This window comes from Excalfactoria chinensis, chromosome 8, assembly GCF_039878825.1.
Source record: "Excalfactoria chinensis isolate bCotChi1 chromosome 8, bCotChi1.hap2, whole genome shotgun sequence".
Taxonomy (NCBI): domain Eukaryota; kingdom Metazoa; phylum Chordata; class Aves; order Galliformes; family Phasianidae; genus Excalfactoria; species Excalfactoria chinensis.
Window position 1 is genome coordinate 6,929,371 of NC_092832.1, and position 17,810 is coordinate 6,947,180.

The 17,810-nt window shown below is 39.1% G+C and overlaps 1 protein-coding gene across 5 annotated transcripts in view; it reads right to left on the reverse strand.

Annotated features, from left to right (window-relative positions):
- Positions 1-2,473: 2,473 nt before the first annotated feature.
- The window catches only part of NEK7 (NIMA related kinase 7), a 57,989-nt gene continuing 42,652 nt past the window's right edge, over positions 2,474-17,810 (reverse strand). For all 5 annotated transcript variants that reach the window (XM_072343079.1, XM_072343083.1, XM_072343078.1 and 2 more), the window contains exons 9-10: positions 14,961-15,074; positions 2,474-9,210 (exon numbers count right to left, since the gene is read on the reverse strand). In XM_072343079.1, the coding sequence (XP_072199180.1) occupies positions 9,100-9,210; positions 14,961-15,074 (225 nt within the window). In that variant the 3' untranslated portion in view covers positions 2,474-9,099. The remainder of the gene's footprint in view (positions 9,211-14,960; positions 15,075-17,810) is intronic.

The following is a 17,810-nucleotide window of genomic DNA, read 5'->3' on the forward strand; positions in this document are numbered from 1 at the left end:
CTAATCAGACAATGGACTACAAGGGCAATACAAACAATGTTCTCACATAGATGTACCACTTTGGTACAGTGAGATTCTGATCAGGATTATGGCATTTCATCCCCCTTCTGTTAATCAATCCTGAGCACATCTAATTCAAAATTTGCATGGAAAAGAAATATAAATCATTAATTGCAAAGTACACACAAGTTCTCATATCACACAGTGCTAAAATACCTAAACTGCCTTTATAAGAGCTTATGTAAGTTTTGAGAGCCATCAGTGCCATTAAGGAGAACACGCAAGCCAAGACTGACGACGATAATTAAATGGGAAGAACTTAAGAAGTAACATGTTCCACTGTGTGGATATTAACTGGATGTTATCTGTTCCTGCCCATCCAGAACCATCATCACCAACCAGCACAGTCCCATAGAAATAAGAAGATTTTCGTTAAAAATATAATTTCATAAATAGATTGCTTAGTATCCCAGGCATTTTGTTATTAAAAATAAAGAGCATTAAAAAAAAGCACTATGGCTCAAACCAACCCTCTGTGACATGTCTGCTTTCCAGTGCAGTTTCACAAGGTTTGCTTGGGCTGTCTTACTGTGAGGGACATCCAAACACCGCAGCAATAGAAAACCAATGACAGAGATGGGTCACCTGCATGATCCTTTGCCCTTACAGCACAACCTGACAACTCGCATTGAACTGCCCACTGCTTCTGAAAACTCCAGGCAAATGGGTCATTTCTTCCAACTGGTTATCCTCAGAGAGAAGTAAGCAATGGGGGAGGAAACATTGTGGCCCAGAGGCCCTGTGCAGGCTGGTGGATCAATGGGCAGTGTCAGCAGGCTTCCATTTAATGATGCTCAAACTAGCACCAGCCGTGCTAACAGCCATGCTTACCACTGATACCCACACACAGGAAACAGCACTGTGGAAAGACCAAATAATTGCCTTGTTTTACAGTATAGAGATTTTTTTTGATTTTTTTTTAATATATATATATATATATATATATATATATATATACTTAAAGGTGTAAGCCTTACATTTTATGGACGCAAGATCAGTCCTTAGATTTTAACCACGAGAACATGAACACATTCACAACAGCACAATGCAGCAGTAAGGGACAGCGAGTACATCTGGGTCACTACTGGTAACTCACAAAGCCCTCCTATAAAGGAGCATGCAAGGCTTGCAAAGTGCTGCTACTATACATACACAAATGTATATAAAACTATCATTTCACACGTGGGTTTGTTTCTTTTTCAGTATACTTTTAAGTCAAGAAGCATTTGGTAAACAAACAGAGAAACAACACCTATTAAAGATCCTATTTAATTCATCCATTTATCTTTGTAGAGCTAAAAAGACAAGTTCAACCAAATCAACCAGTCATAGCTTTACCAGTAGTTTAAAATCTCCAGTGTTTATTTCCAAAAACTATTTTTGCTTCCTTTCACATTTACAGACTCTTTCTGCGCTCATCAGATGAGGGATGGTATTCAAGAGGGGGACACGGCACAGTTTTTACTCAACTATCAAGTCAACAAGCTCGGATCCTGTAAAAGCTCCAGTACCAATGTGACACTCAGAGACTACCTCCACCCCATCAAGCTACCCTTTCTTAAAGACTATTTCCTAAGATCAAGAAAGAATTATTAAGTAAAATATCTCATGATATCTCATGGGTGAATCTTCTTGTCAAGTTTTTTAAGTGTATGTCACACTTTTCATTTGCTTCCAAGAAATTCATTGTCAGAAGTCTCAAGTTTTGTTTTCCCATTGATCACCTGGGAAGATTTTCCAAAACTCCCTGCAAAGCACCTTCACCCACCCCCTACACCATTCCAGCCCCAAATCTCAGTTTTGATCCATCTCCGCAGGCACGTTTCCACCAGCACCAAAGAACAGAGAAGTAGAGTCCCCATAATCAGCCATTACTCAGGTGCACATTATCTTCTTCCTTAATACCAGTGGGCAGTTACCTTTCCTGAGGGATGCTCCAGAAGACAGAAACAGCAAGTTACATCCAGGATCCTGAATCCCCTGCTTCACCAAGGTAGGCAGAACCGCACTCTGTTGGGAAACACCTAGTAGGTTTAGAAATGAAGTATTGATGGCATCTAAGTAGTAGAAGTCATTTACCTCTAAATACAAAGAACTTCTTAATCACTTTTAAATGAAAGATCTCCCAGTCGTTCTGAGAAAGGACACCACAGGAACACGAGCCCATCAGTATTAACATTTAACTTAGTTTTCAAGTTTCCACTAGCCCTTAACATGGTGGTATTGCAGTGCCCTCAGCAAGCTCCTAGTGAAGGCAGAGAACCAAGAGCTAGAAAGTAGAGAGAAAGCAGTGAATCCCAGCACATCTTTACTGTCTTGAGGACCATTTCTGCCCAGTCTGAGGCTGGTCTCTACTGCTTGGACTCCAATAACCAACAGTGAAACTATAAGGAAGGACTCGATGTACCTAATTTCTTACATTCTTTTTATTGCCACATGAACGGAAGATTTTTATCACACAAAAGTTGTAAGGCCACATCATTAAAACAGTTGTAAAAGAACTAATTACACAAGCTGGCAACAAAAACAAAACAAAAATCCAACATAACATTAGGAAAGAATTTGCTTTTTACCAACCAGGAACTGATCCTCTCTAAGTAAAGAATTACTACGGTGCAAATAAGTACTTACTACGTAGTTTGCTCCGAAAGTAATGCCTCCTATTTACTTCCATGGAAATAAAAGACTCTATGAACGTGATAACGCTATTTGATGAAACTGTTTTTCAACAGTTACCACCATTAGCTGTGCATTCTCACCAGCAGTGAACAGCATGCTGTGCTCTTCACAGTCCGCACCAGCTGAGGGTAACCAATGTTTTACAGCTACTGTGATGGCATCACTGCTACGAAAACACTGCCCAAGCAGTTCAACATTCACTACACTCGCATCCACTGTTCGGTCTCCATCAATTTGCAGCAAGCATCCACACGTGTCAACAAGGGCCACATTTTCCACATGGAGGAATTCAGTGACACACCACTGATTCATACGCACTTCCACGTCAGATACCATTTTGCCCCACTGCTGCCATCTGTCACACAGCAACAAAACTTCACAGAAAATTGTTGGGAAGTTTCAGCCTCCCCTACCATACCACTAAAATCCACCTCCAACACTGCTGGCCACCACAATAACACAGAAGGCATTACTTTCAGAGCAGTTCTTGTTGACATGAATGTGTGTATATATACACAAACATCCTGATATCTGCTTCTCTACCCTATAATCAAAGAAATAATAAACACTATCACTAAAACTTCTTAGTTTAATGGATAATTAATAACATTTTTTGCTACTCAATTTGAACAGATGCATAAGAATAAAATAACCAGGAGTAATCAAAGGTCAGACAACGTGATCATCAGTGAATGTCTGCAAACATAGCCTTCTAAGTCTGAAAGCTTGTTACAGCTGGGAAGGCTAACAGTATGTGTACACAGAAAACAATGCAGTGCACTGCTAGCACATCTGATCTGACACCAAATTAGGGTCACGTGGATACAGAATTAGCACAGCAAAGAGGCTCCGTTCCAGCCCCAGAGGGCAAACGGAAGTGTGGATTCTGGTAGGAACCTGCAGCACTGCTGCAAGTACAGAAGCTACTTTATCTGCAGCTGATGTATGCTAACCTGCAATGTAACACAGTGTAACTGCAGTTAGACACAGCACAGAGAACAGCAACTAAGAGAAACCAGTGTAAGGGAATAAAATCATCAGGGATGTTGGAAAAATGTCTAGAGGGAGTCTGGACAAATAGTCAAGAAATGATCCAGAGATTGAAATATCAGAGAGCCAAACTGGGGAAGAGGGCACTGGATCTTTGGGACACTTGAATTGCACAGCAAAACAAAAGACATGAAAACAGGGAGAGGAGGTTCACGTACATAAAATAAGGGGATTCCAAATGGGGAAAAAAGGGACAAGTATTAAACCAAAGCATTTAATACGAGGGGAGCCGTGCACTTCGAGATAGGAGTAAAAGAGAAAATTCGTTGCTAGTGAAGGAGTCATTCCTGAAAGTCATTCAAAATGAGTAAGAAATGAACAAGAGCTGCAGGAATTAAAGGGACAAACTCACACCAGTGAGAGGCAGAGGCCTGGTTCAAAACAGATTCTAAGAAAGCAAAACAGCTTGGGGAAGAAAAAATACAACACATAAAACCTAAAATGAAAAGCAAACTCACCGAGAAAGAAGATGAGGCCCAAATGGTTAAAAAGTCCATTTGGAAGGAGAATTACAACAGGTAAGGCAGAGCTGAGTCCAAAGCTTTGTTGTGTTGATATTCTGCAGCGATATCCAAAAAATGAGGAATGGAAATTAAGAAATAACATGAGAAGATGTCCAGGGAAGGTAGTAGAGACAGGGCACTGTGAGAAGCAACCAAAGAAACCACATAGAGAGAAGCAGACAGAGATGAAAATAAAGACCAGTGAGTCAAAGGAGGTAAGGCCAGTGAAGGAAGGAGGCAGCTGAGAAGAGTGAAAGAGTCAGAAAGGTTAATAGACTGGAGATCCCAAAAGGAGTGAGTGACAGGGTACAGGAGAGAGAACGACAGATATGCTGAAAGAGAGCAGGTAGTGATCAGAGACAGGGAATTTAAAAATGAGAGATAATAAAGCACACAGTATTTAGTAAAGACGAGGTCATGGGAAGGATTGAGGCAGGGAAAACATCTGTCTAAAGCCAGAAATCAAAGTGGCAGCTAGAAAAACTGAATGAAGAACAATGGAGCTAAGGCGTGATCCGGACAAAACAAAACATCCATCTTGCCTATGGTTAGGGATAACATTTGAGAAGGCAGGAGTGGGTGGATTTCAGCAAAGCCACAAAGAAAGAATGGAACTGTCAGGCATCTGGAAAACAAGAACTTCAAGTTTGAAAGAGGGAAGAGACAACTGGGAAGACGAAGGAGAGGCAGGGGAAGAATATGGAAATCAAGAACAAGAATCCCAAGAATAAGGCTTAGGGAAAGGAGCGAAGACTGGAAAAAATCCTTAAAAATCTCTATGCGAATCACATTTGGAAACTAAGTGTCACATCACTGGGGATGCCCCGAGTCTGCATTTCCCCACTTCAGTGATCTCTGCAAGAAGATTAAGTTATTCACCCAGATCAGGCCAAAGATCAGAATCCAGAAGATCAGCACTGTCAATGGCCATTAGCTGATACAGGGATGTGGAGCATTGGAAAAACTTCAGACTGCTAAAATGGTAATAAAACTACGGGGATGGGGGAAGCTATTTGAACTCTGTTATTCAGCATTTCTACTTCCAGACTGAACCAACTCTCCACAGAACACCAGCTGAAGGCCTTGACTGTCTTCCTCTCACATAAACCTTCGGTTCCTAAAAGCACAAACACCTGACACAGCATTTACCACCGGCATTCAAATTCAGCCATTAAGATACTCTTCTCTCTGGTTAACTGCCAAGACAGGGACCAAATGGCTGGCTTGCTGAAAGCAAACATCACCGCGCTTCTGGGTCCCATTCAGAGATAGCTGAGGACCACCAGCAATAGAAGTCCCTTTCCCTTTCCAAGACTCTGTCAACAATTTCACTCTTCACGGCTGTCTTAATCGTGCGCATGAATAAAACACTCACCTGCCCAGACACATCTAATACTGTATTTCATCCTCCTGTACACTGGCATGTTTTTTAAGTTTCAGCTCATTACAAGAAGAACACGTACTTCTACTGCCTGCTCGTACCACGAGTAGCTGGATTGCTGAAGTGGAAGTGGGGAAAAAATACGTTAAGTCTGTCCTACCAAAACAAAGACATACAAAAAGAGCAGAGCGTGTCACTTATAGGTACCCTACTAATTGCTATTTATTCCACTGTGAGCAAACAAGGGTCACCCAAAATTACTGAAATCACATTAAAAATAATAATAATAATAAAAAAAATTAACACTTTATCTGTAAACAAGAGCTGACAGGAGCTCAAAAAAAGCTGGGGTCACAAACAGGAGCTCTTCCTGATTCTTAAGCCTTTTAGGTACTTCTGTATTATTTCAGAGTAATTTTAGGTAAAGGCACAACTTATAATCAATTACAACCATACCCAGTGCAGTGTTTTTAGATACAGCTTTAGACAAATGGTAATGAAATTTTTGGATGTACTTTCTATCATTACAGTTCTAGAACACTCACCTATAATTAAACGCTGGGAACAGCGAACTGACTGTAAGACCAACAGCAACTACTGTAGCGTGTCTGCAATAAGAAAAGTTTGAAAACATATCATAGAAGCACTGTTATTTTTACACTGTACTTGATATCTGTACACTTTATTTTTATTAGGCTACTGCACAGCAGGGGAGCTCTCAAGATAGTAGATGAGATTTTAATGCAATGTCATTCAGAACACGAAGTTCAGTCATGAAACACGTTCATATTGTAGTACTACTGAAACAAAAGGGGGTGCAGGTCAGACCATTTTGCTTAGAAATATAACAGGTTCGTCTTAAAGAAAACAAACATGTAATGCCATAGATTTAAATAAACAGTGCCAAATCTCACCAGCAACAGAAGATGAAAAATAGAATGCTGTTCCTATAACAGGAAGCAGTTTACAAAATGTACAGCACACATGGAATTATTACAGCAGACATTGTTTTCATACATTACTAGGCGGTTTACTTACTGGATAGAGTCTAGAACCTCAGTTATACAAGCAATTCCATGAACCGATACAGACCTCTCAAATACAAACTTTGGTACCCGAGTCATTTTGTACCATTTATTCTACAGTTTTTAAAATAGAAACAACCAATATTTTTTACTCAGCACAAAATTTAATTAGCAAAACAAACAAAAAAACCCCACACCCACACCAATGTGTTACACATTTGCTAACCTTTAACTCATCATTTCTTTACTCCATTAATCCTTCCAGAAAAGGGGGGAAAAACTTGGTTACTTTCAGGCAAAGTAATCATACCTGATGCATAACATTAGATGCATGCAGCCTGATTGTGTCAGTTATTTTTGTCAGTGACTTTGGAATATTCTAGTCCATTTCGGAGAAGAATGATTGGAGTTCTTGTGCATATTAAGAACTAACCATGGCAGTCAAGCAAGTACGGTGCTGCCTTTGCCAATAGAAACCACCACTTTGCTCTGACATCTGAGCATATAACCATCATTCGTTTAAAGTACAGTTATCAGATTAATACATGAATGCAAATACAGAAGCTGTTAAACACAAACCAAGGTTTCTCAAGCACTTTCTTCCTATACATTGTTCCACTGGAGTCCTACAAGACAAGATCAAGTAAATACGGCAGCAAGAAGGAAAACAAAGGACTTGTCCTACAAAGTCTGGAAATTAGAACAAAACAGCAGAAAAACGATGTACCAAGATGGAGATGTGGCACATAACGTTTAAAAGCTGCACGTTGCCAAACAGAATTTCCACATTATGTCTAATTTTTAAAAATATACTAAAAAAAACAAACCCTGCCCAAAGCACGACTGATCTAACTCCAAATTTCCCCCATTTAGATTTGCATTCTTTGAGCATTAAACCCAATAAAAAAGCTGCACGGAGAAGAAAATCAGCAGAACAAGAAGTGCAGGTAACTGACTGCATACAGAACCTCCGTGCGGATGTACGTATTGCTGATCTTCTCTCAACTAACTTCTTTTTACTCACGTTAACAAAAGGCTTAGGTGACACTAACAGCTTCCTAGCAATCTCATCGGTAACAATTCTGTTCTGACAGCTCTGGGTATTCTCAAAAAAAAAGTTCAGTCTTGACATTCAGGAAATCTGAGTCCCATCTCTGTTTACAAACACCCCTTTTCCCTTAGCAATGAAAACAATACGAAGCACACCAGAGAGGGTTTAAGATTTAACCAAAATATCGTGACACTCCTTTTCAATAAGGAAATACCTGTCAGACAGTTCGCACCAATACTCATTTCTAAAACAGAAGTGGGAACTTACTCTGAAACGTAAGTGCTAAAATTTACTTTTACTAAATAAAAAGCTACTTCTTAGGATACAAAATACAAAATCTGATACTCGGGAATAATATATTTTGTTTTAGAACACAACTATATATTTTTCCAAAAGACTTTGGTACTTTAAAAGCATCTTTAAATACAGCATTATAAGGTCCAATTACTTTAAATACAAAACTCTACAACCAGTGACATTTACAGAAATAGAAATCTGTAACTTAAAGATCGCATCCTTTAATCAGATCCTCTCATACGTGCTGGCCTCAGACGAGCACTATTCACTACAGGCAGCATCTGCAGGGTTTTAACACTCAGCTATGCAGACTCGCATTGCCCTGGGGCACTGCTGCACAAGGCTATTGAAAACGATCAAACTGCAGAATCAACACCTTAAATTTTCCCATAAAACCTCCAACAAATGTTTTACGTGCATTATGACAGAACAGCATAATGAAAAGGGACGGTAACATAAATTTCAGTGTAAGGCTTTTTTCCCCACTAACTATTTTTGCATCATGTTTGGCGAGCACAGAACTAATCATGTCATCTGTCTATTCCCGTGCTGAGAACTGCAAACTATATTTCAGTATAAAATACAATAACCTTCTACAATAAGTATACCCCTTTTAGAACTAAGATTAAAAGAAACATAACTGTGCTGATTCATACTTCCTATAAATTACTAAAAAGGTGTGAGATTCAGACATTTTGCTTCTACATAAGCCTAATATCTGTATCCTGTGCAAAAGTGCAACTGTGTTTTAGAACTGAGGCCCAACTGAACACATTTTGTCAGTGAAGAAAACATACTTGAACTCACTTAACATGGAAAACAGTGGCTCTCAGCATCTTTTAAAGTTATGCTTTAAACATTTAAATCTGCAAGTTGGTAAAAAGTAAAAAAAATAAAAAATAAAAACAAAGAGAAAACACTGAAGTTCGTATATAAATGAGTTTACAAAGCACAACGGTAAGTTTCAAATAATTACATTTCTGCAACGCAAAGAGGTGGGACGACTCATTTAAAACACTTGAACATTTCTGATCTTCTGGATCCGATGTCTGTTCAGCTGCTCGCAGTGTGTGCATGCATACGTTTCGCTACGTCGTAGACATAGGTTATGTCTGGTCGCTTCTCCGGATCCGGGTTGATGCACATATTAACTAACTGTCGCAGCTAGGAGAGGAAAATAACACGTAAGAAAGCCAACAATCCTGCCAAGTAATATTTGTGCATTCTTAAATTCAAATTGAAAAGACTGACAACAATTAGCCCAGCACAGCAACTCTGCATAAACACACGCTCGGCGCTCTCTCTCCACACATAATGCACACAGTTTTATGCAAGCATGTATGCAACACTATTTTTGTTGCTGTTGTTGTTTTACACTATCGTCAGAAAAGAAAATATCAGCATAAAAAAGTAACAAGGAGACCTAAGTTCTAATTCTTTTAACATGTAACTTCAAACATGCATGGAACTTTGTAATACCTCATTCAAATGGCAACTCCTGCTAAAGCCAGTGAGAACTTCTTAATTTCAAACCTCCACCTTTGACTTATTAAGATTCTGAACTTAAAAATGAAAGTTGGGAAAGTACTTTGAGGAAGCATCACATTATGTTGGCCTTGGAAACACGATACTGAAGTAAATACCCTTTGGACTACGTCCTGGTTTTTATTTGTAGGGTGTTGTTTTTTTCCCCCTTTATAGAACGAAACAATTAATAAACATGTTCACAGAAGCATTCTTAGGTGTATTACTGAGAAAACCCAATTCCTGCAACTAGCAGAGTGACCTCATCACCATGATTATTCAAAAGCAACACAGGCAGCATATTCAAATGTGCCATCAGAGAGTTCCCTTCCTGCTTTGTACAAAAAGATCAAGAAGGATTTTAAATTCTAATTATACTCTTAGTTTTTCTGAAGATGAATTTCAATGCGCTGGAGCATCAAGTCCAGAAGTTGAAGGAAGAAACGTTACATACAACTATCTACAACTTCGTTTGCAGAAGCTGCAAACAGCACGCACTGTACGCAGGTTCCTCCACAATTAATAATACAAAAACCGTCACTAAAACGTTCTGCTGCTTTTGGGAAGAGAAATTAATACTTATATATGAGATGAATTATATATCAGATGAATTCTGAAGACAGTGATCAGATTGCTCATCATTTTACTTTAATGTTTCTCTTCTTGGTTGATGGTCAGATCCAGCAACACACCTGCTATTTGAATCTCAAATGTTAAGTTTATCTGACTAATGGATTTTAAAGCTAGCACATTCATTCTGACAGGCAGTGAATAGAAATATCATACCACCAGCAGGAAAAACTATTAGTCCACAATAATGCCCAATTATCTGGGGAACAGAACATTGGAAATTATGAACTACCGTAAGAAATAATTACCAAAATGTAATAGAAAAAGTAAAATAAGCTCCTGTAGAAGCAACAGCTGGGACACAATGTGACCAGCCGACAATACACTAACAGAGAGCAACAGCTTGCCGTGCAACAGCTCATAGAGCCTGCGTGGCAAACAGGAAACACTTCAGAACATCAAAAACCCAATCCTGAAATTAGAACCAAATATGTAAACATTTTATAAAGAGAACACAAAAGGAATTTATCAGGGGAATACAACATCAAATCTCGTACACATACATATATCTTTATCTGTGAAGAGTTCCATCTGTTCAGTAGAATTGCGTAGAGTAAATAAAGTCTTAGTAAAAGATCTTGAAGGACTGACACCTATAAAGCTATCATTAGTGGAGTAATGGGATTCTCTCTCATTTTTACCAGTAAATCAGCTGTAGTTAGAATAATACAAGGAGATCCTCCAATAAATTTACCTGTGAAAAGCTTGGGAAGTTGTGCTTAGCTTCTCCAGTCCACTCCATGTTTTCTAATTGCTGGTCCATGGGCAACTGATTTCACTTTCTAAACTGAACTTTCCCATTTTAGAAAATACTAGAAGCAATAAATAACTTGAGTCTGAAATTAAGTCATTAACAGGATGTCTGCCTTTTGAGTTGCTTTCTTATTTTAGTTATACTATATTATAGTTCAGAGCTTCAAAGATGGCCATGGAGATTCAATGGTTACAAAGACACGAGCTAAATGGCATCACTGCATTAGATAAGGCTTTCCAGCCCTACTCACCTTTTCAAGCACACCTAGAGAAACCAACCACCTACACGATGCCTTTGCTGTTTGCAGCTTGCACAGTTATTTACTAACCCCAACCAAAATGACCATGTAGCTACTGCTGCCCAGATGCAAGAAAAGGTTTATGAGTATGTTAATAACAAGGGACAGTCGTGAATTAGTTTATTCAGAGGTTCTTTTCTCAACACATTGCAAGAGATGAACTCAACCAGTGGTAACGATCCTTTGCAGTTATCACAGTAAAATATAAATGGTAGTCATCGACATGGCCATGAGTCTTCCTACTTAAATGCCAGCCATTGCTAACACTGCTAAACCTCTTCCTCCCTCCTCTCCCCAGAATTTCAGTTGTAAGAGAGCATAGCAGAATGAAAATAGTTACACACAGAGTTAGTCTTTGACAACTGAAAAGGGGTTCATGCTGAATGCTAATAGTTGGCCATAGTAATACTTCTTTACCTACTTGAGCAACTATCTGAATGAACCTGGGATGACTTGCCGGCCCCTCTAGTACTAATGAAATTCTCATGAAGCAGAAAAGCCTGACAGTAGCACAGGAAGAGGCACTGGGGTTCTCAAGTCAGATTACCACTAGAGGTAGAGTAACTCTTAGTATTAACTGGCACAGACTGGCCAACAGGCAGAACAGACTTACGACCGAGCTGGAAGGAGCTCCTGTTGTATCCTCACATCCCCAAGCTGCAAACTCCTTTGGCTGCTTACTGTTCTTAACCTCCTCTGTGCACTTAGCACAATGACTGTGTTTAGCCTGGAGCTTAGCCTGACACTGGAGCAGTGGGATACGCTTTCTTTAACTTTAGCAGGTTTTTCAGCTATGAAATAAACAATTATCGCTCAAGTCAGGAGAAAGGGAGGGGGGAAGAATACTAAGCACTGTGACAGGCAAGTACTTGGCACTGTCAGACAACTGAGACAGAAAACTTTTCGTATAAGAAATCTCAGATGATTGAAACAATAATAATAAACTCACAAACCTTTCTCTGAATAGGAGACCTTCCCGAGACTCAGTGTTGGAAGGAATGCTGGCAACCCACACGGCAATTCTAGACCTGCATTCAGCCTTCTCATCTGGGCAGGGGACTGGCTACGGACTTGTGAGGAAAAGCACCTCAGAGGGAAGACTGAAAGGCTTCACCTACCACAAAAGCAATGTGACACTAATATTGGCTGACAGGATTTTATGAGTACTGACTGGGGAGTGGCAAGGGAGCCCCAGCTTTCAAATCCCTGAAGTAAAACATATTGCTGTTAAGTACTGAGCACTTACCCTGAACATCAGGTTTCTTAAGGAATATTCGAGATTGGAGATAGGTGAAGTTGTTAAACATTCAAAAGTCTTGGACAGTAACTCTTACTGCTCAACAAAGTTCGTGAAAACACAACTTAAATTTTGGATTAGAAATCCTAGTAGTCTATCTCATTAAATTATATGACTCCCCCAAAAAGCAATTGTCCAGCACCTGTAAGGGAAGCGTTTACACTCCTACATCATAGGATACATGATGAATACTCAAAGATATGGTTCTTTCCAGAAAACTCTTCATTATAGAACATGTGGATTTGAGTGTTCAGAAACCCCCGAACTTTACTGCTCGGAATGTGCTCCCAGTCTGGTTAAAGAGTAGGTAACTAACTTACCAGAGCAGATTATTAAGGAGAATAAGTTAATACAGTAGATAATGCTTGCTTGCTCCTATTTTTGTTTGTTTTTTAGTACTATTTGTGCTAAGAAAGCACTTTTCAAAAAAAGATTTATTTTTTTTATTACACTTTGGTGCAGTAACTAATGGGCTTTTTTTGCATACACTGCAGATAATGCAAGTTTGCACACTGGAACAAAAGAAACGCTCTCAGTGCAATCTCTATAGTTCAGCTGATTACTCCTTTTAAGTTACTATTTCCACATCTATTACAGCTCTGAATCTCTCATTATATTTTAACCTACCTTGTTTACCCAAAGCATAGAAGTAAACGTCTCCCTTCAAATGAAGAAAACGTAACCTGTGCTTTGCATCTGCTTCCGACACTGGAAGCTACACAGAGGTAAGCAAAAGGTGGAACCTCTTTCCCTGTCCCAACTCTAAGACCTTCTATCTGGGCCAGGCTTTGATATTTGCCCCTTGGCTGGGAATCCGCATATCCAACTTCACACTTAGCTGCAGCGAAGTAGCCCCGCAGGCAGGCCAACTTCAACGAACCACTAGTGGTATCATCATTAAAATCCTGCTGAAGGTCACCATGGAAACCGCCTGCTGAGGTTTCACTGCTGCACTCGGCATCTCCTAATCAGCTACCATGTGAAATGCAAATGCAGACAGTCTGAAAATTAGTCAAGAAGAATAGAGGATGAGGATGCAGATATGTGAAATATTCATGCGCTTCGTGGAAAAAGGAAGACAGCATGAATGACACAACAAAGAACGGCCCCTGACATTCTTGCTATCATTTTGCATTATTGTTCACACCCTACTGTATTTCTAGGCCTCCAGTTCTCAAGTTGGTTATGTGAACTGCCATATCTATAGTCTACAATAAATAGTAATTAAGAACGGCCAAGGTAAAATGACTAATTGGTAAACCCACAAAGAGGTTTATTGCATATACTACACAATAGATCAAAATTCCATCCTTCGCCAAGTCACAGAATTATCCTTTTAAGTCCAGTTTTTGTTTCCGTAAGAGGAAAAACTGTCACTGTAAATACAACAAAACAAAACACCGGGCAGTTATCTTTTATTAACAGTCCAATCACTGTCTTTGACAGCAAAAAATTCAAGGTTCAGAATTACAATCCCTATCCTATAAATGAAAATGCAGGAACCTTTATGTTTATTAGAAGGTATTTTGGTGCTGGTTTTTATTTGTGTTTTCCAAGTAATCTCCAATTCACATGGGCTGAATTCTATTAGAACTGGTTACTAATATGCATCCTTTGCTTTACAGCTTCTATCGGTCCTCCCTGATCCTTTTCAAAGTGGGAAACTTATTTCAAAACTAGCATTTACATGCATTTATATGTTTTTTAATCCTGCTACTTTAAGAAAATATTTTGTTTCTTCCCATTTTATAGCTTCAAAAAAATAAAAAAGAACTACGCCCCTTCAATGCATTAATGACAGTAAAGAATTGCTATATATCAACTTAAAACATACCCCGCTGCGATATGCAATTATATTATGTCCTGCTACATTTCTCTGAGATTTACTGTTAGCTTCCACCCTTCCTCATAAAAGAACTGCCATTCAATTGTACCAAGCAGTACTTCGTAGTTGTATAATGCAGATAAATGGGAACTAAATTCATTTTTACTCGTGAGCTACATCGTACCGATTTTAATGGGAACCTCTAGAAAAACAAAGTTCTGATTTATTGCCAAGTGTAAACTTGTATAGCTGTGCTTTTAGGAAAGCATAATCCATATGTAAGATTCAATCCCACTATGACACGTAGTACATAGCATTGTGTGTTCTAGGACAGCCTTTTGTCATACTTGCAAAGAAGCTCAATGAAATTAAGAAGCTAAAAGGATGAAGTTTCCATCTTTAATCCCCCCAAAATTTTACACCATTTCAGGGAAATGTTTTGACAGAAACACTTGAGCAAGTTTGACGAGCAAACACTTACAGGCATCATCTGCAAATAACATAAAGCTGCACAAGTTCGTTACTTCATTGGAAGCACACCAGCACTAAAATGAGGATCTAGCCCATGAGCAGGAAAATTACTTACTTCTTCTGAATAGTGATCTGAAGGGAGAGGTGGATAGTCACACTGCTCTATCTTCTTGCACAGCGAGTACAAGTTCATTTTATCACCATAAAAGGGACTCTGCAGTGCAGCCATCTGTTTAAGGAAAATACACAGTTTTCTATTATCCTTTTAAGTACACTCATTTTTTCTGTGTTTTTTGTGTTTGCTTTTTTTTGCGATTAAACCTGAAACACCAGCAAATCAAAAGCAAATTTTAATGACTTATGATTTCCTGTCACAGAGCTAAATTCACAAGTTCCTTAGCTATCAACGTAACTGGTTTGCGTACTTACTCTGTGCCGTACCTGTCACAATCTTAATATTACAGTGCTTTAATTGTACACGGTAACGATGGTATCAATACCCTATGTGGAAAATGTGGGTAGTTCCACCTATCGCTGCGAGTCAGGAGAGGCTCTGCACCACAGAAAGGGGATAAAAAATCACCACAGCGTAATTTTCCTCTCAAGAGCTTTTGGAACAAAGCTAATCATTTATTTGAAAACATCATCCGATATAAAGCAGTACTGCCCAGTAAAAACGCTGGATAAGAGTAGCAGGTTCCATAGCATCCCACAGCCACACTTAGAGAAAATGCTGCAAGGTTTTGGTATCGTTCTGTGGAGTGTTTGGTTTTTGGTGTGGTTTGTTTTTGTTTTTTTTTTTTAATTAAAAATGCTAACAAGGGTTACAAAAAGAGCTTCATAATTCTACCTGTTGTTCCACCTTATTTCAAAAATTAACACTGCCTCCCAAAACATCATCAGAAATAGAGAACGGACCATATTTTACCATTGCAATAAAAGAATGTGGAAATAGCTACTGGAGAACGCCTACATAAACAACCATCTTCTAAGCAGTATTAGTAAGCCTAGGCTTGACTACCAGACAACGTTCAAAACTTGACATTTAAGGTGGAAACCAGCGCTGTGGCTAGCAGGATTACAAATCTTAAAATTCATTTAAAACCTCTCCATTCTGTTCAAAGCTTTCCAAGCCTTTGAACCGCGGCAGCACGAACGCTGCTTTGAGCACAGCGCTGCCCCAAAGTCAGTCACCCTTTTCTACATGTGCTAATAAGTTTGATTTTGGAAGGACAATGTGTACATTCCCCAGACAGGCAGAGTGTGTGTGAAACACGCTAGTCCATGCTGTGCTACTCAGTGAGCTTCAGCAGGGACAGGACAAGCTGAAAATGGCTCTCATCTGTCTTCTGGTCTTCCAGATATCAGCTTAACTCTTTCGTGTCAAAGCACCAATATTGCTGGGAAAAACATACGAAAAGAAGTGCCCCAATTCTCTAACCTTTGCTCGGTATCTAATAAAATATCTCATGAGTAGTTCAGTACTTTTTCATATGAACTTCAGTAAGAATAAATCATACTAAAGCTCCCCAAGCGAATACAATGCTACGGTTCAATTCCACACTCCTCCCAAGCCTCCTATAACCGTATTACCACAACGCTGTTAATTTTGGGATTCACATGCTATTGTCTCTTACCTTAAAAGAACGTTAAAAATGCAAGCTAAAGACAAAAAAAAAAGAACAGAAAGAAAAAAAGGAGAGAAAAATCAACTGCAGGCTCTGCACGCGTGCAGAAATCCTAAACAAATGCACAGATACTCATTTTTGTACTCTAGGTGTTCATTAAAAAGTACTTTTGTTTGAACGCTGCAGAGTGTTAAAAAAAAAAAAAATTCCCAATGTCCCCTAAGGAGTTAAAACAGGAATACTATATTTTCATGCATCTCCTGCTTTGACAGATGAAAAATGTCAACTGTCCTGTTTTTATTTTCAAGCTTTTGCACTATTCATCTGGTTCATTAGTGCATCTCGCTGCTGCCCCTGACAGCTGCTCGCCCTCTCCTCCCAGCAGCTGAATTTTTCAGGCTAATTTGATCCTCCACACTGAGACGATCGCTAGAATGATTGACTTGCTCCCTGACCTCCAGGGTCTGACTTTCCTGATTAGTATTCTGGGGGTGTCTGAGGGACGAAAGCCCACTGTCTGTCTTCAGGGCTGGTGGCAGCTCTATCTCTCTCTCTCTCTCTCTCTCCTCTCTTTTTTTTTTCCCTCCCTCTTTTTTTTTTGAACTGTAAGCCACCAACCTACAACCCTGTAAGGATGCAATCGCTGCGCTGAACAATAAAAGGAAATGTGTAAAACCTACTTTCCCCGTGTAAAGGTCCGTGTAGCAAAAGCACAGCATCTTGATTTTAATTAGTAAAGTCTACTTTGTTGCATATCAATTAAAACTCCGGTGGCAGCGTTTTTGAGGTTTCAGAACTACCAGGGGCTCTAAAATTCAGTCTAAAATACACTTTTTAGCACTTACGTAGTTAGCAGTGAATAACAACATACTGTTATGTGGCTTAGAAATAATGCTTTTCTACAAATAAAATTATACATTAAAGCAAATTAGCCTCAACTCAAATGAAAATGTAACTGAAAAGGGTTTATCAGCAATGAAGCGTTTATTCAAAGGTGATAAACACGCCACAGTTTTTCTCCAATTAAGCTAGAGAAAATCCAGAGCACATAGCAAAATAAAATCAATAGAACATGTTAAAATGCAAGCAGTAGATACAACCTGCACTGCAAAAAGATACCCAGCACCCAACTGCACTGATAATAAACACCCTACATATTGGACCATGAGTGACCTAAGAACCTTAAGCAGCTTCTTTTAAATAATGCAACAAAAAATTAAGTGTATATAGAGATTAGCTATACCTGAATTTCAAAATTACACCCCAATGGTAAACACTGAAAGAAAATAAATCAGATCTGGGGTACTGCAGAACTAAAGAGGATAACGGGTACTGGA